At 56.2% G+C, this 24,565-nt stretch overlaps 3 protein-coding genes across 4 annotated transcripts; 1 reads left to right on the forward strand and 2 right to left on the reverse strand.

Annotated features, from left to right (window-relative positions):
* Nucleotides 1-10,052: 10,052 nt before the first annotated feature.
* TRIM28 (tripartite motif containing 28) lies at nucleotides 10,053-16,451 on the forward strand. Its single transcript, XM_024237070.3, has 17 exons — nucleotides 10,053-10,884; nucleotides 11,213-11,325; nucleotides 11,548-11,680; nucleotides 13,167-13,302; nucleotides 13,388-13,504; nucleotides 13,584-13,698; nucleotides 13,824-13,970; nucleotides 14,084-14,198; nucleotides 14,276-14,382; nucleotides 14,479-14,515; nucleotides 14,601-14,649; nucleotides 14,728-14,980; nucleotides 15,071-15,390; nucleotides 15,477-15,600; nucleotides 15,689-15,775; nucleotides 15,885-16,022; nucleotides 16,115-16,451. The coding sequence occupies exons 1-17, from the start codon at nucleotides 10,542-10,544 to the stop codon at nucleotides 16,289-16,291; spliced, it is 2,511 nt and encodes an 836-aa protein (XP_024092838.1). The 5' UTR covers nucleotides 10,053-10,541; the 3' UTR covers nucleotides 16,292-16,451.
* Nucleotides 16,452-17,299: 848 nt separating this feature from the next.
* Nucleotides 17,300-21,172, reverse strand: CHMP2A (charged multivesicular body protein 2A). 2 transcript variants are annotated; one of them, XM_002829934.5, is made up of 6 exons: nucleotides 20,689-21,172; nucleotides 19,759-19,950; nucleotides 18,006-18,185; nucleotides 17,803-17,933; nucleotides 17,654-17,715; nucleotides 17,300-17,511 (listed from the first exon to the last, which is right to left on the reverse strand). In XM_002829934.5, exons 2-6 carry the CDS (start codon nucleotides 19,924-19,926, stop codon nucleotides 17,384-17,386), a joined length of 669 nt encoding a protein of 222 aa, XP_002829980.1. In that variant the 5' UTR covers nucleotides 19,927-19,950; nucleotides 20,689-21,172; the 3' UTR covers nucleotides 17,300-17,383. The 2 variants fall into 2 exon arrangements, with proteins under 2 accessions (XP_002829980.1, XP_024092937.1); XM_024237169.3 differs by having other exon boundaries at nucleotides 20,566-20,818.
* Nucleotides 21,173-21,410: 238 nt separating this feature from the next.
* Nucleotides 21,411-24,115, reverse strand: UBE2M (ubiquitin conjugating enzyme E2 M). Its single transcript, XM_024237018.3, has 6 exons — nucleotides 23,978-24,115; nucleotides 22,760-22,854; nucleotides 22,594-22,632; nucleotides 22,389-22,492; nucleotides 22,018-22,081; nucleotides 21,411-21,932 (listed from the first exon to the last, which is right to left on the reverse strand). The coding sequence occupies exons 1-6, from the start codon at nucleotides 24,084-24,086 to the stop codon at nucleotides 21,792-21,794; spliced, it is 552 nt and encodes a 183-aa protein (XP_024092786.1). The 5' UTR covers nucleotides 24,087-24,115; the 3' UTR covers nucleotides 21,411-21,791.
* Nucleotides 24,116-24,565: the final 450 nt, after the last annotated feature.

Here is a 24,565-nt window from a genome sequence, read left to right on the forward strand (position 1 = left end):
CCGTAAGAGAGAGGCAGAGGAGAAAATAACGTAAGGCTACATGGTGCAAACAACAGAAGATTTTTTCTCACAGTTTTGGAAGGGAAAGTCTAAAATCAAGGTGCAGGCAAAGTAGGTTTCATTCTGAGGACTCTCCTCTTGCTGTGTTGGGGGAAGCTGGGGTGGAGCTCTTCCACATTTTTTTCTTTTCTTTTTTTTTGAGATGGAGTTTCGCGCTTATCACCAAGGCCGGAGTGCAGTGGCGCAATCTCAGCTCACTGCAACCTCCGCCTGCCGGGTTCAACAATTCTCCTGCCTCAGCCTCCCGAGTAGTTGGGATTACAGGTGTGTGCCACCATGCCCAGCTCATTTTTTGTATTTTTAGTAGAGACAAGGTTTCACTATGTTCGGCAGTCTGGTCTCGGACTCCTGACTCAGGTGATCCGCCCACCTCGGCCTCCCAAACTGTTTGGATTACAGGCGTGAGCCACCACCCCCTGTCATGTTTAAGTGTTGGGATTACAGGCGTGAGCCACCACCCCTGGCCATGTTTTTGAGAAAAAGTCTCGCTCTGTTGCCCAGGCTGGAGTGCAGTAGCGTGATCTCGACTCATTGCAACCTCTGCCTCCCGGGTTCAAGTGATTCTCCTGCCTCAGCCTCCCGAGTAGCTGGGATTACAGGCATGTGCCACCATGCCTGGCTAATTTTGTATGTTTTTAGTAGAGACGGGGTTTCTTCATGTTGGTTAGGCTGGTCTAAAACTCCCGACCTCAGGTGATCTGCCTGCCTCGGCCTCCCAAAGTGCTGGGATTACAGGCATGAGCCACCACGTCTGGCCTAATTTTTATATTTTTAGTAGAGACAGGGTTTCACCATGTTCGCCAGTCTGGTCTTGAACTCCTGATCTCAGGCAAGCCTCCCGCCTTAGCCTCCCAAAGGCATTTTTTCTTATGGGGCATTAGTCCCATTATGGGGCCCCACTATCAGGACATCATCTAACCCTAATTATTTCCCATAGGCCCCATTTCCAAATATCATCACAATGAAGATTAGGGCTTCAACATATGAATTTTAGAGGACACAATTCAGTCCACAGCAACGATGCATAGAAGACAAGGCAATATGAAGTGAGAACAGAGGTATTTGAAGCTGTCAGCCTTCAAGACTGGAGTGATGCAGTGACAAGCCCAGGCCACCAGAAACTGGAAGAAGCAAGGAAGGATCCTCTCCTGGCCTTCAGAACTTTGACAGAATAAAGTTTTTTTTTTTAAGCGGCCATGTTTGTGGTAACATGCTACAAAATCCACAGGAAACTAACAGGAATCATAGTGATTCCAAAGAGCAGTTGAGAAGATCTAGTTGAACACTCATCTTTTGTTCTCCATTCTGCTCCCACCCATTCCCCAACTGGAACCCTTGAAATGGGAATCAGATCATGCCACCTTCTGCTAAAACCTTCTGTTAGCTCCTCATTACAGTTAAAGAAACACCCAGCCAAAAGCCACATACGGTATTGCCCACTGTAGCAGCTGTGTTAATAACAGACCGAGCAGGAGGGAGAATGCAGTCAAGAGAACATGTAAGCAAACTGAAGGACATTCATACAATCAACCCTACACAACAAGGGCCGGGGAGGAACTAAGGTCATATATGGCTGTACAAATGTGCACTGAGAAGCCAGACAGAGAAGTAAAGCCCCATGTGTTTTATGGGTAGGCAAAGCTTGTCTGTGAAGTTAGGGCATCAGCTACAAGGGACATGGGCTTCTGGGAGCCAGAGATGTTCTGTTCCTTGCTATCACAGCTGGTTATCTGAGGTGCTCCCTGCCTGCATCTCTACATATCATAAGCCTCCACCAAAAAGTTAAAAAGTCCATAGAGACAGAAAGTAGATTAGTGATTGTTAGGGGCTGGTTGGAGGGGGACTGTGGAGTAAGTATTAAGGGTACAGGGATTCCTTTTGGAGTAATGAAAATGACTTGGAAATAGATACAGGTGGTGGCTGCACAACATTGTGAATGCATGACATGCCACCGAATGTACACTTTTAAACTGGCTAAAATGATAAATTTGATGTTATGTGAATTTTATTATTATTATTATTTTTTTGAGACAGAATTTCTCTCTATCTCCAGGCTGGAGTGCAGTGGCATGATCTCAGCTCACTGCAACCTCTGATTCCTTGGTTCAAGCAATTCTCCTGCCTCAGCCTCCCAAGTAGCTGGGAATATAGGCACGTGCCACCACGCCCAGCTAATTTTTTTTTTTTTTTTGAGGCAGAGTCTCACTCTGTTGCCCAGGCTGGAGTGCAGTGGCACAATTTTGGCTCACTGCAAGCTCCGCCTCCCAGGTTCACACCATTCTCCTGCCTCAGCCTCCCGAGTACCTGGGACTACAGGCGCCCGCCACCACGCCTGGCTAATTTTTTGTATTTTTAGTAGAGACAGGGTTTCACCACGTTAGCCACGATGGTCTCGATCTCCTGAGCTCGTGATTCACCCACCTCGGCCTGCCAAAGTGTTGAGATTACAGGCGTGAGCCACTGCGCCCGACCTAATTTTTTTTTTTCAAGTTGGAGTCTCGCTCTGTCACCCAGGCTGGAGTTCAATGGCATGATCTTCGGCTCACTACAACCTCCGCCTCCTGGGTTCAAGCAATTCTCGTGCCTCAGCCTCCCAAGTAGCTGGGATTACAGGCACCCACTACCACACCCAGCTAATTTTTGTATTTTTAGTAGAGAAGGGGTTTCATCATATTGGTCAGGCTGGTCTCTTGGCCAGGCTGGTCTCGAACTCCTGACCTCATGATCCGCCCGCCTTGGCCTTCCAAAGTGTTGGGATTACAGGCGTGGGCCACCGTGCCCAGCCTTAATTTTTGTATTTGTAGTAGAGACAGGGTTTCACCATGTTGGCCAGGATGGTCTTGATCTCCTGATCCCGTGATCCACCTGCTTCAGCCTCCCAAAGTGCTGTGATTACAGGCATGAGCCACTGTACCCGGTCTGTTTGATTTTTTTAAATTTTAAAAAATATACTTTAATAATAGAGATGGGGCTGGGCACAGTGGCTCACGCTGGTAATCCCAGCACTTTGGGAGGCTGAGGCAGGTGGATCACCTGAGATCAGGAGTTTGAGACCAGCCTGGCCAACATGGTGAAACCTCGTCTCTACTAAAAATACAAAAATTATCTGGGCATGGTGGTTTGTGCCTGTAATCCCAGCTACTCAGGAGGCTGAGGCAGGAGAATCACTTGAACCCAGGAGGCAGAGGTTGCAGTGAGCAGAGATCGCACCTGGGCTCAAGCTATCCTCCTGCCTTAGCCTCTCAAAGTGCTAGGATACAGGCAAGAGCCATCATGCCTGGCCATACATTTTAACTCAATTACCAAAAACAAAAAAAAAATTTTTACAATAATAGGAACCAAACCTCATGTTATGGTCTACAAAACTGGCTCAAGATGGTCATCATCTTCATCCATTTGCTTGTCCTTTCACATATTTGCTGATGACTGATCCACCGTGAAGTGGGCTCTGGGCTAAGCACAGTGGATGCAGCAGTGAGTACAATTTGGAGCTCATGTCCTTGTGATTCTCTCTAGCTGAAATGGGAAAGAAGAGAGCCAAGAAGAGAGCCCAGAGAATAACATTCTGAGTAGAGGCAACAGCAAGTACAAAGGCCCTGAGTTGAGGACAACAGGTCTCCTGTGTGGCTGGAAGAGTGATAAGGTCAAAAGTCAGAGGTCAGCAGGGCCATACCCTAGAGTTGTCACCAGAATCGGATTTTTTTTTTTTGAGACGGAGTTTTGCTCTTGTTGCCCAGGCTGGAGTGCAGTGCCTGGCCAACATGGTAAAACCCTCCTCTACTAAGAATACAGAAATTGGCCGGGTATGATGGTGCACGCCTGTAATCCCAGCACTTTGGGAGGCCAAGACGGGTGGATCATGAGGTCAGGAGATTGAGACCATCCTGGCTAACATGGTGAAACCCCGTCTCTACTAAAAATACAAAAAAATTAGCTGGGGATGGTGGTGGGCGCCTGCAGTCCTAGCTACTCAGGAGGCTGAGGCAGGAGAATGGCGTGAACCTGGGAGGCAGAACTTGCAGTGAGCCGAGATCACGCCACTGCACTCCAGCCTGGGAGACAGAGCGAGACTCTGTCTCAAAAAACAAAAACAAAAATTATCCGGGCGTGGTAGTGGGCGCCTGTAATCCCAGCTACTCAGGAGGCTGAGGCAAGAGAATCGCTTGAACTCAGGAGGCAGAGGTTGCAGTGAGCCAAGATTGCGCCACTGCACTCCAGCCTGGGTGACAGAGCGAGACTCCATCTCAAAAAAAAGAAAAAAGAAAAAAAAAAGAAATTTGAGTGATGTAGCCATAATGCCTCCTCAGAAAGTGGCTTTGAGGGTGACACCTGAGGGTGGGAAGGAAAGCATGCACAGTTGTGGGGTTTGGGGAAGAAAGAGAGGGTGAGGATGGCCATCTTCAGGTAGGCGCACAACCAGGCAGTAGGCAGTCCTCAGGTGGCCTGGGTGCAGTCTGAGTGACAACTGCATATTGCTACACCTGTCTTATGCCCTGCCTGCAAAGCCAAAATATTGACAGGTCCCAATGGTCCAGGACTGGGAAGGGAGAGATGTGGTAAAGTGCTGGCAAGGAGCACGGAGGACAGAAGTATAAGGCGATACTGACTGCTCTGCGGGGCCAACTGGGGAACAGAGCCAACCAAGGTGCACTAGTGTCCTGCCATATACTACTTATGGACCTCTGAGTGAGGTCCCTAGTCTTACTCGCGTATGTACCCACCCTGGCTTGGCCAATCCTAGGAAGCCCCACTCTGCTGTCCCTGAGTCAGCTTGAACCTGTTTTCTAGTTAATCTCCCTTCCCCCACTGGTGTCCTGGCACTTGCTGAAGCCTCAGATTCTCCATGTAGACAATGGGGCCCCGCAGTGGTGTGGCACCTGGTGGAGAGGTGATGCTCCAAGGTCTGCTGCTGGCATTGGGTAACACCTGCTGCTTGTGTGGCTGCCTCATACTGGGGATGAAGGTCTTGGGCCTAGGAGGAGGAGAAGGGGTACTCTTACAATACCTCTCTATTGTGCAGAGAGAAGAGCATGGACCTTGATGGGCCACTGAAACCCCAAGGCGTGTTGCCAGGGCCTAGGGGAGGGCCTGTTATGAGGGGCAGCCGATGATAGGGTGGCAGGGAATCTAACATACCCCAGACCCTGCTAGCTGTAGAGTAACCACTCTGAGCACCTCCCACCACTCCTCACTATTGCCTCCCTATTGCCTCAGGGACCTTGGGCTTGTTTCTGCTCAACTGCTTTCCCGCAAGTGTTTGGGGTAGCCCCTAGGAGAGCCATTTCCACACTTTGTACCATAGTATTAATATTTTGACCTTCTGGCCCTGGTACCCTTGTCTGCCCTAGAGGCCAGAGGCAGGTGTGGGTCACACGTCCCCCTCTCCCATGATTTTGGGGACCAGTGCAGGATAGGGCTGTGGAAAGTGCTCATCAAATATTCCTTTTTTTTTTTTTGAGACAGAGTTTCGTTCTTGTTGCCCAGGCTGGAGTGCAATGGCGCGATCTCAGCTCACTGCAACTTCTGCCTCCCAGGTTCAAGCGATTCTCCTGTCCCAGCCTCCCGAGTAGCTGGGATTACAGGCGCGTGCCACCGTGCCTGGCTAATTTTTGTATTTTTAGCAGAGACGGGGTTTCATCATATTGGTCAGGCTGGTGGCGAACTCCCGACCTCAGGTGATTCGCCCACCTCCGCCTCCCAAAGTGCTGGGATTACAGACGTGAGCCACCGTGCCTGGCCACAGCAAATATTCCTAAAGGACGCCCACACCTCGCCCTGTGCACTGCCAGCACCAACTTTTTTTTTTCTTTCTTTTCTTTCTTTCTTTCTTTTTTTTTTTAAAGACAGGGCCTCGTTCTGCCGTCCCAGGTAGGAGAGCAAGGGCGCGATCATAGCTTGCTGCAGCCAACTCCTGGGCTCAAGCGATCTCAGCGCGTCAGCCTCTGGCATCAACTTTCCCTATTATCAGAGGAAGGAAGCCAGGGGCCAGGGCCTCTTCAGGGTGGTGGGCTGGAGGGGGCGGGCCGGCTTGCGAGGCGTGGCTCTATGAAGGGGCAGGCTGGGCGTGGAGGCGGTGACTATGCCGCGGAGGGGGCGGGCCCAGATTTGGGGGGCCGCGCGCCCGGGCTGGAACAAAGGCAGAGGCGGGGACAAAGCCCCGCGGACCCCAGTCCCCATCAGGAACAAAGGCCACACCCGGCCCAGCGGTCGACGCGCCCGTGCTGTATCCACGTGCGGACACCTGGGAGCGGGGCCTGGGGAGGCTGTGCCCCGTTACCCTCACGTCCCGCCCGGCTGGCCACCTTTACCTGTGCGCGCCTTGGGAGTGGCGAATGGGTTTCATGGTTGTTCGCGCCAGTCCTCGCGGCCTCCAAACATCCTCCGGAAGCTGCCACCTACCCCGCCCCCAGCCGTTGTCACCTGGACCGGAGACCTCAGGACCCCAGGGGCACTGCACAGGGGGCTGAGGCCCACCGCCCCGGGGCCAGCCTCAATGCACCCACCCGTCAGGTTTTCAACGCACTGATAGTCCCTAGGCGGGTTCGCCTCTACCTACAGACCCTGCTTCTCCCCTTAGACATGATTCCTCTCCCCCAGATCCTGCGTCCCTCAGACAGAGTTCTCTCACACACCCTGCTTCCCTCCTCAGACAGGGTTCTCCCCACACACTCTCCTTCCCTCCTCAGGCAGGATTCTCCCCCCACACACCCTGCTTCCCTCCTCAGACAGGATTCTCCCCCCACACACCCTGCTTCCCTCCTCAGACAGGATTCTCCCCACACACACTCTCCTTCTCTCCTCAGACAGGATTCTCCCCCCACACACCCTGCTTCCCTACTCAGACAGGATTCTCCCCCCACACACCCTGCTTCCCTCCTCAGACAGGATTCTCCCCACACACACTCTCCTTCTCTCCTCAGACAGGATTCTCCCCACACACATTCTCCTTCTCTCCTCAGACAGGATTCCCCCCCACACACACCCTGCTTCCCTCCTCAGACAGGATTCCCCCCCCACACACCCTGCTTCCCTCCTCAGACAGGATTCCCCCCACACACACCCTGCTTCCCTCCTCAGACAGGATTCCCCCCCCACACACCCTGCTTCCCTCCTCAGACAGGATTCCCCCCCCCACACACCCTGCTTCCCTCCTCAGACAGGATTCCCCCCACACACACCCTGCTTCCCTCCTCAGACAGGATTCGCCCACACACACTCTCCTTCTCTCCTCAGACAGGATTCTCCCCACACACACACCCTGCTTCCCTCCTCAGACAGGATTCTCCCCACACACACCCTGCTTCCCTCCTCAGACAGGATTCTCCCCCCACACACCCTGCTTCCCTCCTCAGACAGGATTCTCCCCACACACACTCTCCTTCTCTCCTCAGACAGGATTCTCCCCACACACACACCCTGCTTCCCTCCTCAGACAGGATTCTCCCCACACACACCCTGCTTCCCTCCTCAGACAGGATTCTCCCCCCACACACCCTGCTTCCCTCCTCAGACAGGATTCTCCCCACACACACTCTCCTTCTCTCCTCAGACAGGATTCTCCCCACACACATTCTCCTTCTCTCCTCAGACAGGATTCCCCCACACACACACCCTGCTTCCCTCCTCAGACAGGATTCCCCCCCCACACACCCTGCTTCCCTCCTCAGACGGGATTCCCCCCACACACACCCTGCTTCCCTCCTCAGACAGGATTCTCCTCACACAGACCCTGCTTCCCTCCTCAAGATTCTCCCCCCACACACCCTGCTTCCCTCAGACAGGATTCTCCCCACACAGACCCTGCTACCCTCTTCAGACAGGATTCTCCCCCCACACACCCTGCTTCCCTCCTCAGACACGATTCTACCCACACAGAACCCGCTTCCCTCCTCAGACAGGGTTCCCCTCCCCACACAGACCCTCTTTCCCTCAGACAGAATTTTCCCCACACAAACCCTACTTTCCTCCTCAGACAGGATTTTCCCCACACAAACCCTACGTTCCACCTCAGACAGGATTCTCCCCACACAGATCCTGCTTCCATCAGACGGGATTCTCTCCACACAGACCCTGTTTCCCTCCTCACTCAGACAGGGTTCCTCTCCCCACACAGACCCTGCTGACAGGATTCTCCCCACACAGACCCTGCTTCCCTCCTCAGGCAGGATTCTCCCCACACAGACCCTGCTTCCCTCCTCAGACAGGATTCTCCCCACACAGACCCTGCTTCCCTCCTCAGACAGGATTCTCCCCACACAGACCCTGCTTCCCTCCTCAGACAGGATTCTCCCCACACAGACCCTGCTTCCCTCCTCAGACAGGATTCTCCCCACACAGACCCTGCTTCCCTCCTCAGACAGGATTCTCCCCACACAGACCCTGCTGACAGGATTCTCCCCACACAGACCCTGCTTCCCTCCTCAGGCAGGATTCTCCCCACACAGACCCTGCTTCCCTCCTCAGACAGGATTCTCCCCACACAGACCCTGCTTCCCTCCTCAGACAGGATTCTCCCCACACAGACCCTCTTTCCCTCAGACAGGATTTTCCTCACACAAACCCTATTTTCCTCCTCAGACAGGATTTTCCCCACAGAAACCCTACATTCCACCTCAGACGGGATTCTCCCCACACGGACCTGCTTCCTTCCCTCCTTGGGATTCCCCACTGTTGAGGTTCAGTTTCCCCATCTGGAAAAGCATCAAAGTCAGGGTAGCCGCTGACTAAAACATGGGGAGGGGATGCCTGGGGGGCTGGGTGGGATTTCATTGCTGTGTAGCCTCTTGTGATTTACATATATGTGTATATATATATATAATTTTTTGGGGGGGGTTGGGGGGCCCGGCGTGGTGGCTCACACCTGTAATTCCAGCACTTTGGGAGGCCAAAGTGGGTCAATCACCGGAGGTCGGGAGTTCGAGACCAGCCTGGCCAACGTGGTGAAACCCTGTCTCTACTAAAAATACAAAAATTAGCCGGGCGTGGTGGCGGGCCCCTGTAATCCCAGCTACTCAGGAGGCTGAGGCAGGAGAATTGCTTGAACCCGGGAGGCAGAGGTTGCAGTGAGCCGAGATCGTGCCACTGCACTCCAGCCTGGGCAACAGAGCAAAACTTTGTCTCAAAACAAACACAAAAACATTTCTCTCTTCTTTTGCGATGGAGTTTCACTCTTTTCTCCCAGATTGTAGTGCAATGGCACGATCTCGGCTCACTGCAACCTCCGCCTCCCGGGTTCAAGCGATTCTCCTGCCTCAGCCTCCCGAGTAGCTGGGATTACAGGCGCCTGCCACCACGCCCGGCTAAATTTGTACTTTTAGTAGAGACGGGGTTTCACCACGTTGGCCAGGCTGGTCTCGAACTCCTGACTTCAGATGATCCACCCGCTTCGACCTCCCAAAGTGCTGGAATTACAGGCGTGAGCTGCCGCGCCCGGTCACATTTTCCTCCATCTGTGGTCTAGGCTGGCGTGCAGTGGCACAATCCCGGCTCACGGCTGCCTCGGCCTCCTGGGCTAAACGGAGCCTCCCGACTCGCCTAACAAAGTGGTGGGATTACAGGTATGAGCCACGGCGCCCGGCAGTGATCTACATTTGATTTAGTCAAGTTTCTGTGTTTCTCAAGTTTAACTATAACGTGGTTAAAATCTAAAAGTCAGCACCTGCGCTCACACAGGAGATTCCTCCCTCCTGGGATGGAGACTCTCCTCCCCTCTCCCTGGACACAGCCTTTCACTCGGTCTTGGCCCCGCCTACTTCTCCATCGGCCCTGCCCCCTATCCCGAACGCTTAGTGACGCAGAGGCTGGAGACGACTCTACGCGGGCGAAGAGACGCGGGTTGAGGAAGAGGGACGGACTGCCCATGCGCTTGGGCGCATAGCGGCTCGCTTCGCTGTGGTCTGGAGGTGGAGCTGAGAGGGGACTCACACTCTATAAAGGTGCGCACACCCCACTGGCAGATTAAATTGCGGCAGTGACGTCACAGAGGCCCCGCCCCGCCCCCACAGGAGCCCCACCGACGTGGGGTTGGCAGTGGTGGAAGGACCCGGAATTGGCGCGTGCGTACTGGCGGCCTCTCCCGCACCGACCGGCCTGGGCCCCGCCCCCGGGCGTGCGGCGCCCAATGCGCGTGCGCGGCGGCGTCGGCGCCAGTTATTTCTGTCCCGCCCCCCGGCCTCGGCTCTTTCTGCGAGCGGGCGCGCGGGCGAGCGGTTGTGCTTCTGCTTGTGGCGCGTGGTGCGGGTTTCGGCGGCGGCTGAGGAAGAAGCGCGGGCGGCGCCTTCGGGAGGCGAGCAGGCAGCAGTTGGCCGTGCCGTAGCAGCGTCCCGCGCGCGGCGGGCAGCGGCCCAGGAGGCGCGTGGCGGCGCTCGGCCTCGCGGCGGCGGCGGCGGCAGCGGCCCAGCAGTTGGCGGCGAGCGCGTCTGCGCCTGCGCGGTGGGCCCCGCGCCCCTCCTCCCCCCCTGGGCGCCCCCGGCGGCGTGTGAATGGCGGCCTCGGCGGCGGCAGCCTCGGCAGCAGCGGCCTCGGCCGCCTCTGGCAGCCCGGGCCCGGGCGAGGGCTCCGCTGGCGGCGAAAAGCGCTCCACCGCCTCTTCGGCCGCAGCCTCGGCCTCTGCCTCAGCCGCGGCGTCGTCGCCCGCGGGGGGCGGCGCCGAGGCGCTGGAGCTGCTGGAGCACTGCGGCGTGTGCAGAGAGCGCCTGCGACCCGAGAGGGAGCCCCGCCTGCTGCCCTGTTTGCACTCGGCCTGTAGTGCCTGCTTAGGGCCCGCGGCGCCCGCCGCCGCCGCCAACAGCTCGGGGGACGGCGGGGCGGCGGGCGACGGCGCCGGTAAGTGCGAAGTGATCGGGGCCAGCCCTCCCCTTACTTTATGCCTTTGATTCCGACTGGGTGCAGAGATGAGGATGCCACCTGGGCAAGAGGATGGGGGCCCGGACAGGGCACGGGGAATACTTTCTGGGTCCTGCATAGGAACGTGGGTTTGGGCTGGCCGCTGAGATGGGACGTCTGACTAAAGTTGGAGAAAAGAAGGCTCGGGGAGGGGAGGGGCTGGCTTGCTGCGGGGTAATGGTCGGGGGCCCACCCAGCAGGGGGATGGAGGGGGGCCATAACCTGGGTGGGAACTTGTAACAGTCTCCCACATCCCTGCTTCTCGAAGTGGTGGACTGTCCCGTGTGCAAGCAACAGTGCTTCTCCAAAGACATCGTGGAGAATTATTTCATGCGTGATAGTGGCAGCAAGGCTGCCACCGACGCCCAGGATGCGAACCAGGTGCGTCCTGTCTCAGCAACCACGAGGTTTCTGGGGAGGGGGCATCTGCGTAGGAGGAGCTTGGCACCAGCTCCAGGCTGTTACTTCACTTTCCCAAGGTTCTGGGTGGGCTGCCTAGGTTGGGTCAAGGGACCAGTCTTAATCTCCGGTTGTATTTTCTGGGATGTAAATGTGGATCTATCAAGTTGTCTTGCCTTCTCTGACCCTGCCTTTGTCTGGCAGTGCTGCACTAGCTGTGAGGATAATGCCCCAGCCACCAGCTACTGTGTGGAGTGCTCGGAGCCTCTGTGTGAGACCTGTGTAGAGGCGCACCAGCGGGTGAAGTACACCAAGGACCATACTGTGCGCTCTACTGGTACATGAGGCTGAGGGGGGCCGTTCGAGTTGTTCTCCCGTGTGTACTCTCAGTTGCTTTTATAATGTTGGTTGTATCTGGTGGATGGGTCCTAGAGTTCCCTAGGGGGTGCCGCCCGAAGGGCCCGAGGGCAGAACTCCAAAAGCGGGAAAACTGGGGTTGTGGTGTGTAGTCTCTAGGGCCTAGGTGGGAGAGGGTGGGAAGGGGAGATAGGGGAGACCTTAATGTGCTGCAGGGGAGGTACAAAGGGTTTGAGGAGGCTTATCAGGGAGTTGTCAGTCCTGGTGGTGAAGGGCTCAGCATATGCAAACAGGGAAAGGCGTGGTGTGAAGGGCTTACTGGGTTTGTGGTTCCCTGGCACACATCTGGTATAAGATGCTGCTAGGGAAAGTAGACTTTGTGGGTCCATGGATTATAAGTGATGATGATTTCTGGAAGTGTTTTAGCTTTTGAGTTGGCAGAGACTTACCCAAAGTTTGGTTTGGCATTTCCAGCTTTTCACAGACACGCTAGCTTTGATTTGGAAAGGAGCTTGAGAATCTTTTGAGGCTAGCCAAGTTTTGGGGCCAGAATCCTCCCATGAGTGGCCTTTTGGTAGCCATACTGTGATTCTTCCCATCCCAGAGGACAGCATTGGTGGAAGATAGTGGGAAGGTGGTGGCTGTGGGGCCTGAGGAGCCAGGAGGGATAGGTAGGGGCTGCAGGGTGTCCTACATTCCATACGTCCCAGGCAAAGGTCAGGGTGCAGGAATGAGTGGCATTGGGGAAGTCAGTTTCCCCAATGAGCCCTGATGCTACATATTTTGGATTTGGTTGGTATGTTGGATCAGTGTGTTTGATCAGTTTTCTAATGGGGAAACAGGCTTTGGAGGTTATTAATGTGTTGGTCTTTGAGTGGGATTATTCTGAGCACCAAGATTCTGCTCTAGAGGGGGTGTGACCACCATTCTGAGGGTCCTGGTTTGACATTTCATCTCTCCCAGTATGAGAACCTCTACAAGGTTTCCTCTGGGCCCTTGGATTGTAAGAGACCCTGGTGTTCTCTTGGCAGGGAAGAGGGAGGAAGTTAACCATGAAAGGAAAAGAAAAGGAATCCAGGGTGGTTTGTAGGCAGAATTCTGAGTATGTCCACTTGGAGAAGTTTTCAGTAAAGGGAACAGTGTGGGGAAGGGTTGGCGGGGGGTGGGGGGTGGTGGTGGGGGGTGGTCCTTTTTTCCCAGACGCTGTTATCTTTATCCTTACGTTGTTGTCACCTCTAGAAGCTAGAAGAAAGGGATGTGTTTCTCAGCTATGTTAGGGCAGAGGATTCTGGGAGCAAGGAGTTGGGCTTGCAGGCCTGTGTTCTTCCCTGGCCACACCCTCTACATCTTCCCAGTAAATGGCCCAGTGTCACAGAACAGGCAGGAAATGAGGCCCCAACTCAGTCTGCTTCCTGAGTTGGGGGTGGTGAAGGGCAAGGTCCAGCCTTATGATTCCCACTCCCCAGGGCCAGCCAAGTCTCGGGATGGTGAACGTACCGTCTATTGCAACGTACACAAGCATGAACCCCTTGTGCTGTTTTGTGAGAGCTGTGATACTCTCACCTGCCGAGACTGCCAGCTCAATGCCCACAAGGACCACCAGTGAGTCCCAAGGCATAGTGGTTGGGTGGGTGAGTGCCACCCCTTCCCTAGTTTAGTGCTCGGGAACACATCTGTCTGCTCTTAGGTACCAGTTCTTAGAGGATGCAGTGAGGAACCAGCGCAAGCTCCTGGCCTCACTGGTGAAGCGCCTTGGGGACAAACATGCAACATTGCAGAAGAGCACCAAGGAGGTTCGCAGCTCGTAAGTGTGGGTTCTGGGGGCCATGGGAGTGGCCCAGGGCAGCAAGACCCTACCTAGCCTGACCTGATCTGTCCCCTAGGATCCGCCAGGTGTCCGACGTACAGAAGCGTGTGCAAGTGGATGTCAAGATGGCCATCCTGCAGATCATGAAGGAGCTGAATAAGCGGGGCCGTGTGCTGGTCAACGATGCCCAGGTAAGCCTTGTGCCGGTGAGAGGGTCCCTGAGCCCCCTCTGCTGATTGATGATGCTGTCTGGGGTGAGGAGCGATCCTAGTGTTCTTTGCCTTCTCTGCTTACCTCATACACCTTCCATCTGCAGAAGGTGACTGAGGGGCAGCAGGAGCGCCTGGAGCGGCAGCACTGGACCATGACCAAGATCCAGAAGCACCAGGAGCACATTCTGCGCTTTGCCTCTTGGGCTTTGGAGAGTGACAACAACACAGCCCTTCTGCTTTCTAAGAAGTTGGTGTGTACTGGTGGGCTCCCGGCTGGTGGGTTCCAGGCAGGTGGTTCCCAATACCTCAAATCCCTATTTGTTGTTGGTGTGCTCATTCTTTCCTCTCTTTCACTCCCAACCAGATCTACTTCCAGCTACACCGGGCCCTCAAGATGATTGTGGATCCCGTGGAGCCACATGGCGAGATGAAGTTTCAGTGGGACCTCAATGCCTGGACCAAGAGTGCCGAGGCCTTCGGTGGGTCCCCAGCTCTACCTTGCTCTGTTATTACCCCACGTGCTGCACCTACTTATGTTTCTCTCTTCTTTGTGCAGGCAAGATTGTGGCAGAGCGTCCTGGCACTAACTCAACAGGCCCTGCACCCATGGCCCCTCCAAGAGCCCCAGGGCCCCTGAGCAAGCAGGGCTCTGGCAGCAGCCAGGTGAGCGAGAGAGAGGACCCAGGCAGGGGTGGGCAGGGAATGGGGTCCAGTAGGGTTTCTGTCCCACTGAGGCAGAGGGTTCTGCTTTGTTCACAGCCCATGGAAGTGCAGGAAGGCTATGGCTTTGGGTCAGGTGAGTGGGTCTGCCTAGTGGGTGGGGAAGGGCCCCAGTGCTGTTTCTACCCCAACCTGCCAGTCGTCTTTCTCCATTTTCTAAGGAGATGATCCCTACTCAAGTGCAGAGCCCCATGTGTCAGGTGTGAAACGGTAAGTATGGCACCTCCCCTGGGGGTGGAGGTGGATGGAGGGTGGGGGTGTACTCATGCCAGGTTGGTGCATCTACAGGTCCCGCTCAGGTGAGGGCGAGGTGAGCGGCCTTATGCGCAAGGTGCCACGAGTGAGCCTTGAACGCCTGGACCTGGACCTCACAGCTGACAGCCAGCCACCCGTCTTCAAGGTCTTCCCAGGCAGTACCACTGAGGACTACAACCTTATTGTTATTGAACGTGGCGCTGCCGCTGCAGCTACCGGCCAGCCAGGGACTGCACCTGCAGGAACCCCTGGTGCCCCACCCCTGGCTGGCATGGCCATTGTCAAGGTAAGCCTGTTCCAAGGAACTATAGCTGTAGGATGAAGCCTGTAGTCCAGGTCTGGACCCTGTTGAACACCCCTCATCACCACCTTGCAGGAGGAGGAGACGGAGGCTGCCATTGGAGCCCCTCCTACTGCCACTGAGGGCCCCGAGACCAAACCTGTGCTTATGGCTCTTGCGGAGGGTCCTGGTGCTGAGGGTCCCCGCCTGGCCTCACCTAGTGGCAGCACCAGCTCAGGGCTGGAGGTGGTGGCTCCTGAGGGTACCTCAGCCCCAGGTGGTGGCCCGGGAACCCTGGATGACAGTGCCACCATTTGCCGTGTCTGCCAGAAGCCAGGCGATCTGGTCATGTGCAACCAGTGTGAGTTTTGTTTCCACCTGGACTGTCACTTGCCGGCCCTGCAGGATGTACCAGGGTGAGTGTGAGGCTGGTGGGGGTCTAGTCTGGGTGTTGGGCTGTCTGGACAGGATCATGTGCAGACCCTTATTTTCTTCACCCTAGGGAGGAGTGGAGCTGCTCACTCTGCCATGTGCTCCCTGACCTGAAGGAGGAGGATGGCAGCCTCAGCCTGGATGGTGCAGACAGCACTGGCGTGGTGGCCAAGCTCTCACCAGCCAACCAGCGGGTGAGGGCTGGGGTTACTTAGGTGGGGTTGCCCAGAGAGGCTTTACAGGTGCTGCCCAGAGCTGTGACATCCCTTACAATGTTTGTAGAAATGTGAGCGTGTACTGCTGGCCCTATTCTGCCATGAACCCTGCCGCCCCCTGCATCAGCTGGCTACCGACTCCACCTTCTCCCTGGTGAGTCCTAGGATGGGAAAGGGGAAGAGGGGGTGGTGGCTGCCGGGTCTTGCCCTCAACCTGTGCATGTATATGTGTGTCTTCGTGTATGTGTGATCTCTGCCTGCAGGACCAGCCCGGTGGTACCCTGGATCTGACCCTGATCCGTGCTCGCCTCCAGGAGAAGTTGTCACCTCCCTACAGCTCCCCACAGGAGTTTGCCCAGGATGTGGGCCGCATGTTCAAGCAATTCAACAAGTTAACTGAGGTGAGCCAGTGGAATGGAGAGGCTGTGGGCAGGGGGAGATGTGAAGGAAAGCACTAGGATCCATTCATCCACTGCATTCCTGCTTGGCCCAGGACAAGGCAGACGTGCAGTCCATCATCGGCCTGCAGCGCTTCTTCGAGACGCGCATGAACGAGGCCTTCGGTGACACCAAGTTCTCTGCTGTGCTGGTGGAGCCCCCGCCGATGAGCCTGCCTGGTGCTGGCCTGAGTTCCCAGGAGCTGTCTGGTGGCCCTGGTGATGGCCCCTGAGGCTGGAGCCCCCATGGCCAGCCCAGCCTGGCTGTTCTCTGTCCTGTCACCCCATCCCCACTCCCCTGGTGGCCTGACACCCACTCCCTGGTGGCCCCATCCCCCAGTTCCTCACGATATGGTTTTTACTTCTGTGGATTTAATAAAAACTTCACCAGTTCCTCAGGCCTTGGCTGGTTGGGGGGCTGTGGTCCTGGGGCCTGGTTTATTGACTGTATCTACTAGTCAGCCTTATCAAGCACTGGTGGCACAAGGGAGGGGGGTCTTGTCCCCCACCTATCCAAGCCCATGTGTATGGATGCCTAGGGAGTGGGGAAGACTGCCTCCTTGCCCTTTCTGGGTATGGGGAGGGTCACCCAGGGCAAAGGATGTACACACTAGAGGCTTGTTGGGTACCCTGTGGGATACCGGGTAGGTGTGACCTGCAGCCCTGTGTAGGCAGGGTTAGCCCCAGGTGTAGCACAGCCACTCTACTGAATGCTTCTGAATTTTAGTGCTGTAGCTGTTTCTCATCTTCAGAAGGTCCCACAGTGAACTGAGACCTTCCAGATGTGGTTTTTTTTCCCTGTCTCCCTTTGCTGAATCCACTTAACATTATCATTCATCTCTGTGTTATGATTTAGTTACTCTACAGTCGAGCCTGTGTGAATCCCAAGGCCACCCCCTTGTCTCTATTGGTTGATCTGGACTGTCCGAGTGTTGTCATTAAACCATCACTGGACCAAACAGTGTTGGGCACTACAGCCTGGCAGATGAGGCCTGGACTCTCAAGATCCTACCAGGGTGTTTGGGTAGTCCAGTATTTTGGGAGAGGTGATGGAGAAGGGCCCACAGCTCACCTGAAGCTCCCAACTCCTGAAAATCCCAGGTGGACTTTGCTTGTCCACCCCTGCCCCAAACCCCCACCCTTAGCTTTGTACCAAGTGCCTCTTGCCTTAGTGATACCTATCCTCCCAGGGACCCCAGCCTGGTCCCACATCAGGCCAAAAGTCACATGGGCCTAGAGACTAGTGTCAAATCTCTTTTATTACAGAGGGGTTATGGTAAAAGATCCTGGGCATCCACTGGTTATCTTGGAGTGGCAGGGGGCACTCAGTCCCTCCGCAGGTTCTTAAGCCGTTCCTCCAGGTCTGCATCAGCATCAGCTAGGGCTGAGGCTGTGGCCTCTGCTTTTTTCCCACCAGCAGCCACACTAAGCGAGCCCCCAGTTGAGGGGAGATCTGCAGAGAAAGTGGGGGTTTGAGCAGGTGGGGTCAGGCTGAGTGGGAAACGAGTGGAGGCGAGTAATGCAGGGAAAGGGAGGGCTTGGGGCTGTGGCTGGGCCTTGGGTGGGAAATGGGGTCCAGGATTTGGAGCACTCACTTGACAGCTCATCTGTTAGGCTAAGTCCCAGCTCATCCAGGACCTGGGACACAACAGCATCACTAGGGAAGAGATACAACTCAATGAGGGCTATGCACTCCATGAGGGCCAGGCAAACATCTCTACCCTCCCATCCAGTTTCCCCATACCTCTCCTCTTCATCTTCCTCATCACCCATGGCATCATCAATGGCATCATTCATCATCTCCTCCTTCATATCCATGATCTCTGCCTGCCGCTCAAACTCCATCATGATCTTCTGGATCTGGGGCAACTTCAGCTGGAAGTGACAGAGTGTGAGTGTGGTCCCCATGGGTCGTGGGAGTGGGAAGGGAGATTGGGAAAAGCGCACCTGTCTGTTCATGGTGCCCATGGCCTTGGTGACACCCTTCATGGCTTGTGCCATTGAGTTGTTGGACTTGAGTGTCTGGATCTTGAGGGACACAGCCTGGATGTTGGCCCGCATCAATACAAACTTGCGCACATAGCGCCGGGTGCGCACCAAGTCTTTTGCCATGATGCGAACAGCATCCTGCAGAGTAGACAAGAGTATCAAGGACACAGGAATGAGATTATCCTACACTTCTTGACACCCCATTAGTTGGCTGTCCCTCCCCACCACCCCAATTTGCAATTCCACTTGAAGTTTCCAGAGACTCTGTGGCTAACCCAATGGTCACTGGTCCCTCCCTCCTCCTGACCTAACCCTCCTCTGCCTCTTGGGCCACCAACTCCCTGGGCTCCTTTGTAAGGTCCTCCTCACTTCTCTTGATCTGTAAATGGTAAAAGAAAGGCCCCAGGCTCACTCCTTAGGGTTCCTTTTCCCTCCATGTTTTCAGCCATTCCTCAATTTTTATTTCCAGCCTAGACAAAGAATCTGTCTCTTCCTCCACCTGATACAAACCCATACCTCAAACTATCCAGAATCACATACAGACCTATCTGAGGCTCAGCTTTTGATTTGCTCTCCAAACATCTTTCTTGCCCATCCCAAGAAATGGTATCTTCTCTGCCTACCTGTTCAGGCCAAAACCCTCTCACCCATCAAAGGCTGTGCTCCTTCTTCATGCTTTCCCTGCTGGTTCCGGCTGTCTCTTACCAGCCTCTTGGCCATAGCTTATAGCTTATCCTTATCTGTTTTTTTTTGAGTTGGAATCTTGCTTTGTTGCCTAGGCTGGAGTGCAGTGGCACAATCTTGGCTCACTGCAACCTGTGCCTCCCGGGCTCAAGTGATTCTTCTGCCTCAGCCTCTCGAATAGCTGGGATAACAAGCATGCACCACCATGCCCGGCTAATTTTTGGTAGAACGGGGTTTTGCCATGTTGGCCAGGCTGGTATCGAAATCCTGACCTCAGGTGATTCACCCACCTCAGCCTCCCAAAGTGCTGGGATTACAGGCATGAGCCACCATGCCGGGCCAGGTTATCCTTATAGTTAACTTTTTTTTTTTTGAGACAGTCTCGTTCTGTCGCCCAGGCTGGAGTGCAGTGGCATGATCTTGGCTCACTGTAACCTCCGCCTCCTGGGTTCAAGAGATTGTCCTGCCTCAGCCCTGCTTAGTAGCTGGGATTACAGGCATGCGCCACCATGCCTGGCTAGTTTTTTGTATTTTCAGTAGAGACGGGGTTACACCATGTTGGTCAGGCTAGTCTCGAAGTCCTGACCGCAGGTGATCCAACCACCTCAGACTCCCAAAGTGCTGGGATTACAGGTCTCTGAGCTACTGCGCCCGGCCCTGTAATCCCTAACGTTTCCATTTAGCTCCCACTTTGGCCCGGAGTTCTGCATTGTCTGGTCCATGCCCAACTCTTGAAGCTCACCTGTCATCTCCCATTTTGTCGAGGCTCTTTTGACATTTGCTGCTCTGTCTGCTTGACACATTCCCTGCCCAGATCTGTAGGCTCACTCCCATCACTCAAGCCTTGGATCTCATACCAGTTCCTTGGGGGCAGCCTTCCAGACCCTCAAACTAGGGATGCCCTGCTGACCTTTCACTCCACTCGTTTTGCTGAAAGCACCTGTGTTTGGTGTCTGGTCTCTCTTGTTCACTGCTGTTACCGCCGTGCCTGATTGACAGCAACCTGCCCCTCACCACCCACACTCACCATCTGGCCTTGCTTGGCCATCTTCTTGATGTCTGCAATGATTTTCTTCTCCTGGGTCTCTAGTTTCTGCCGCTCGCGGTCCAGCTCCCGCATGGCACGGTTCAGGGCCCTCTGGTTCTGCCGCAGTAGCTCCTCTGGCGTCTTCCGGCGCCCGAACAACAGGTCCATGGCGGTAGAAGCTCACTGGCAGGCCTGAGACAGATGTGAGGCCCAGTTGTAGGGCATGGGGCCCAGAAGGAGGGCAAGAAGCAGAACAGGGTCACGGGAGCCTTGCCAAATGGGAAGGGGCTAACGGAGACGAGGCAGGAATGAGGGGCCAAAAGGGAGCAGCTGAGAATGCTGGGATTGTTCCGGGGACAGGTAGACCTGAAAATTATCCAAGTGCTGGCTCGAGCCCCTCCTTCATCGCCATGCCCCAACAGAAGTTAGGGCTTGCAAGTTCAGCTTCCCTCTCCAGACCCATGGGTGAGGCCCTGGAGTCCTTGATACGACTGAGAGCGGGGGGTGACGCGAGTCGGCGCACTTGTGTTTTGGGGACCGTGGGCACCGAGGACAGGGCAATTGTGGGGGTTCTGATAGAGGACGACAGGATGGGCGGAAACCCTAGGTACCAAGAACAGGTGAATGTGGGGCTGTGAAGCTCAGGACAAGGCATTAAGATTTGGGGACCCTGAATGCTGAGGGAGACGGTTGGGGGCGCTGGGGCATCCTGTACACTGAGGACAGGATGATGGAGATTGGGTCGCACTATACACCGAGGACAGACACTCAGTGGGCCCGGCACGAAAGCAAGGTGGTGTCGGAAACCTCGATATTGACGACAGGGTCCCAGGGAGAAGCGAGGCACCGGACACCCGGGCGAGTAGAAGGCCGCGTACGCTGCCGCCCGCACGCCCGCCCGGGATCCACGGTCCAGCAGAGGCCACTCACCGGAGCTGGGACGGACACCCGCTTCCGCTTCCGGGTCACGCTTCTCTTTCTGGGCTCCCCGACTTGCCCACCAACTAAAGCCCCTCGGTCCTGTCGCCTCCGCCGCCGTTTCCGGATTAAACGACGTGACGTAACATGCCCCGCCCGCACCCGGAAGGTTGGGAAGCTCCAGGAGCGCGCGTGCGCACATGCCCTGGAATGGGCCAGCGTCTGAGCGCATGCGCAACAGCTCCCGTTTCCTCTGCGCGTCGGAGTGTTTCAGGTTTGAGTCCCGCCCGAGTGACCCAAGCCAGTACCGGGGTGGGCGCTTTCCACCCAACCTCCACTTAGGACCCAGCTTATTCGTGAGACCTTGACTTCTGCCTGAGGCCTCAGATAGAAGGAGCGTCAGAAGGCTCCTCCTCCTCGGTGGGCCCACCCACACAAGAAAGGGGCAAAGCTAGAGTTGGCTTGTTTCTTCCACTGTGCTGGCCTCTTGGCCAGGAAGCCAGAGGTCACTGGATCCTACCTACGCTTCTCATCCTAGAGTAGGCTTCATCCCAACCAACCCCAGGCCCAGGCCTGGTATCCCCACCAACTTGAGAGCTGCCCCAGGCACTAGGCAGCCTGTTGTAGGGTGCTCCAATGCCAACTGTGACCACACCTTCCACCACCCCAGCTTTGCAGGCCCTAATGGACCTCAGCTGCCCCTCCCACCCCATAGAAGTAAGAAGCAGAGGCCATGCAGTAACATTCCCCTTTAATAGCCTGGTGGGACCTCCAGAGGTGGAGGGGTGGGTTGCCTGGGCCCAGCTACCCAGGCCCCTTGCCTACCCACTCCACAGCCCAGAGTGGGGGCTGAACAAGCACCCAGCAGGGGGGCTAGACAAGCCAATTCATTTCCCATCGCTGAGTGGGTCGGGGGAGGCAGCGCCGACCTTAATCACATGGTGGTAAAAAAAAAAAAATAATAACTAGGGGCACGTGGCAGGAAGGGGATGCAAGGCCAAGGCAGGGGATTCCCCCACCGGCCTCCCCCCCAAACCCCTACCGATGGCCCCCAATAAATATTTGCAGGGGATGCCAGGGCTTGTGGCCGTGGCGGGGGTGGGTATGCGCCAACCCTATTTCAGGCAGCGCTCGAAGTAGGTGGAGCCGATGTAGCCACCCCGCATGGAGCGCTGCACGTTCTGCTCAAACAGCCGCCGGTTGTTCTGCAGGACCTCTGCGGCCTCCTTGTTCAGTGGGTCCTCGGGGTTGGGCTCCTGTGGCCAGTACAGGTAGGTGGGTCAACAGGCCAGAGGGACAGAAGGCCAATCTCCCCAGACCCAACCACCTATTACTACTCACCAAGAAGAGATACTGCAGGCCATAAATTATGGAGTTTATCGTAAGGACTGGCTTCCAGTCCTCTCTGTGGACAGAGAGCATCAGGGTGAGGGCTTGGTGAGTGGGAGACTGCCACAGGCCCCTCTGGTATTGGGCAGGTCAGATCCAGAGCATAGGAGAGTGAGCATGTGAGAGGCTGGGAGGGAGGGTGTGGAGCAGGACAGGCCAGGGAGAAAACCAAGGTCAGGCCATAAGGAAGATGACTGTGAAATCAAGAAACCACAGACAACAAAGGGGTGGGAAGGGACAGAGTCTGATGTAGTGCCCACAAGACCATGAGGGAGGCCTGGCAGGCAGGGCTGGGGAGGGCAGTAGAGGGCCAGTGCCCTCACCTGAGGATGTTGAGGCAGACGTTGCCCTCGAGGTCAATGTTGGGGTGATAGACCATTGTCTCACACTTCACCTTGGGGGGATCATGCGGGTAACCCTGGCCCACCTGGCTCCAGGAAAAGAAAGGAGAGATGGGTAGGTGCCTGGAAGGGCCTCAGCTGCTGCCTCCTCAGACCAGGGAGCCATCCCTGCCCGCCTGGAACTCACCTTAAAACTGAACACAAACTTCCCACTCTTGTAGAAGCCCTGGGAGGGGGGAGAAGAAAATTTTAGGGTTCCATCCTGTGGGGCCCGATGGGCAGAACATGTCTCCCTCCTCTCAGTGGGGACACCCTTGGTTTGCTCCTGGGAATTCAGCCATATGCACTCTCACCTCATCAGGACAGATGACCAGCTTGAAGTTGAGGAGGTCGTCTGGATCTGAGAAGCTGATATCACAAGTCTTGGGCAGGTTCAGCTCGTTTATGTCTGGGTTTGGGCAGCAGAGAGTGGGGGACAGAAAGAGGGAGGGAGGGAGAGAGAGAGAGAAAGAGGGAGCCAGCAGGACACTTAGGGCAGGTGTTTGTTAGCAGAGCCCCCATGGTCTCCTCCTGGACCCCCAGGCCTCTCTCCTGGGCTGTGCTCCACACCTCCAGCCCTCTCCCTGCTCCCCAGCTTGGCTCTTGTGGATACACAGCATACCCCAAACATGCATGTTCAGTTGTGTATGCGTGTCCCAACTCCTGGCCCAGGATAACCCCCAACTTTTCTGTATCCACAGCTCCCAAATGCCCCCACTCCCAAACATCCTCTGACTGCCCTAAACCCCAGGCTCCCCATCCATGACCTCCACTCTACAGTCTACCTGTTCACCCAAACTCAAAGATCCTGCCCACCCCCACCAACCCTCAGTCCTCACTGTCCTTCCTCTTCTCTGTCTCTCAGACCCAGCTTTCCATCTGACCCCCACACTCTCAAGTCCCCAACCCCTGCCACCCTACCCCACCCCTCTGACTCTGAGGTTTACAGCACAATAGCCTAAATTTCCTCTCACCCCTGTCTCCAATCCCTGGTACTCATTAACCTTCCTTCCTCCACCTGTCACCCCAAACCCCAAATTGCTGTGACTCTCAGGCAGGCCCATGAGTCCCTGGTCCTCCAACCTACTTCACCCGTTTGACTCTCAAGATTCCCAGAGACCCCACCATAATACACTAAGTTCTCTTCCACTCATATCCCCAACCCCTGGCCTCTACTATCCCTCTCTTCTCCGCCTGTCACCCCAAACCCAAGTTCCCGTCTAACCCCCAGACTCTCGAGTCCCCAGCTCCTCCACTCCACTGCCTGACTCTGAGATTCCGAGTCCCGAGTAGCAGACACCAGGCCTTCCTAATATCCTAAACCACCACATACCGGGCCCCTATCTCTGACCCCCTCCCCCTGACTGCATGATCCCAACCCTCAAGACTTGACCTCCGACCCCCCCACTACGCTCGGGGCCCTTCACCTCTGACCCTCAGTAACCGCATTACCCCTTCCTGACTCCCACATCACCCTGCCTCAGGCCCTGACCTCCGACCTCCGGCTCCAACCCCATCCCCTGACCCCCTACCCTTCTGGATCCGCAGCTGCGCCGCCGACGCCTTCTTGCTGCTGCCCTTGGTGCCGCCCGCCGACTCCTCCTCCTTCTTCTGCTGCTTCAGCGAGAACAGCTTGATCATCCTGCCGCCGCCGCCGCCGCTGCCGCCGCCGCGGGGCCCGGGACCCCGGCCACCCGGCCCCCCGCCGCCGCCCGCGTCGCCTCCGCTCCTCGGACCCGCAGCTGCGGCCTCCTCCGCTGCTGCCGCCACCCGCCCGGCCTGCCGCGCCGCTCCGCTCCTCTCCGCGCCCACCGCGCGGCCCGCCTCGGCTCCCGTAGTCCGGCTCCGGCCTGGCCCAGCGCCTCGGGCTCGCTCGGCAGCGCTCGGCCAAATTCGGCTGTTCTCGGGCCCGCCCGGCCCCGCCCCCACTGCCCCGGGCCGCTCCTTCCTTTCCCTCGCCAACTCTGGTCTCAGGCCCCGCTGCAGCTGCGGACTCGGGGCTCCCCGGACCGTGCCGTTTGGCTGCTCAGCTGATCCCTTCGCGAGGGGGTGCGGCTAGGGGTTGGAGGAGGATACGGCAGCCGCGGTGACGGCGGGTGGGTACTGGAGGATCGTCTTCC

This window comes from Pongo abelii, chromosome 20 (genome assembly GCF_028885655.2).
Source record: "Pongo abelii isolate AG06213 chromosome 20, NHGRI_mPonAbe1-v2.0_pri, whole genome shotgun sequence".
Classification (NCBI taxonomy): Eukaryota; Metazoa; Chordata; class Mammalia; order Primates; family Hominidae; genus Pongo; species Pongo abelii.

Coding starts and splice junctions, on each gene's coding strand:
- TRIM28 (XM_024237070.3), top strand. CDS start 10,542: ATGGCGGCCTCGGCGGCGGCAGCCTCGGCAGCAGCGGCCTCGGCCGCC. Junction 11,681..13,166: donor CCATACTGTGCGCTCTACTG/GTACATGAGGCT, acceptor CCCACTCCCCAG/GGCCAGCCAAGTCTCGGGAT. Junction 14,199..14,275: donor CAAGAGTGCCGAGGCCTTCG/GTGGGTCCCCAG, acceptor TTCTTTGTGCAG/GCAAGATTGTGGCAGAGCGT.
- CHMP2A (XM_002829934.5), bottom strand. CDS start 19,926: ATGGACCTGTTGTTCGGGCGCCGGAAGACGCCAGAGGAGCTACTGCGG. Junction 17,716..17,802: donor GAGGAAGATGAAGAGGAGAG/GTATGGGGAAAC, acceptor TCTCTTCCCTAG/TGATGCTGTTGTGTCCCAGG. Junction 17,512..17,653: donor CCTAACAGATGAGCTGTCAA/GTGAGTGCTCCA, acceptor CTTTCTCTGCAG/ATCTCCCCTCAACTGGGGGC.
- UBE2M (XM_024237018.3), bottom strand. CDS start 24,086: ATGATCAAGCTGTTCTCGCTGAAGCAGCAGAAGAAGGAGGAGGAGTCG. Junction 22,633..22,759: donor TGGTCATCTGTCCTGATGAG/GTGAGAGTGCAT, acceptor CCCCCCTCCCAG/GGCTTCTACAAGAGTGGGAA. Junction 22,493..22,593: donor AGTTTGTGTTCAGTTTTAAG/GTGAGTTCCAGG, acceptor TCCTGGAGCCAG/GTGGGCCAGGGTTACCCGCA.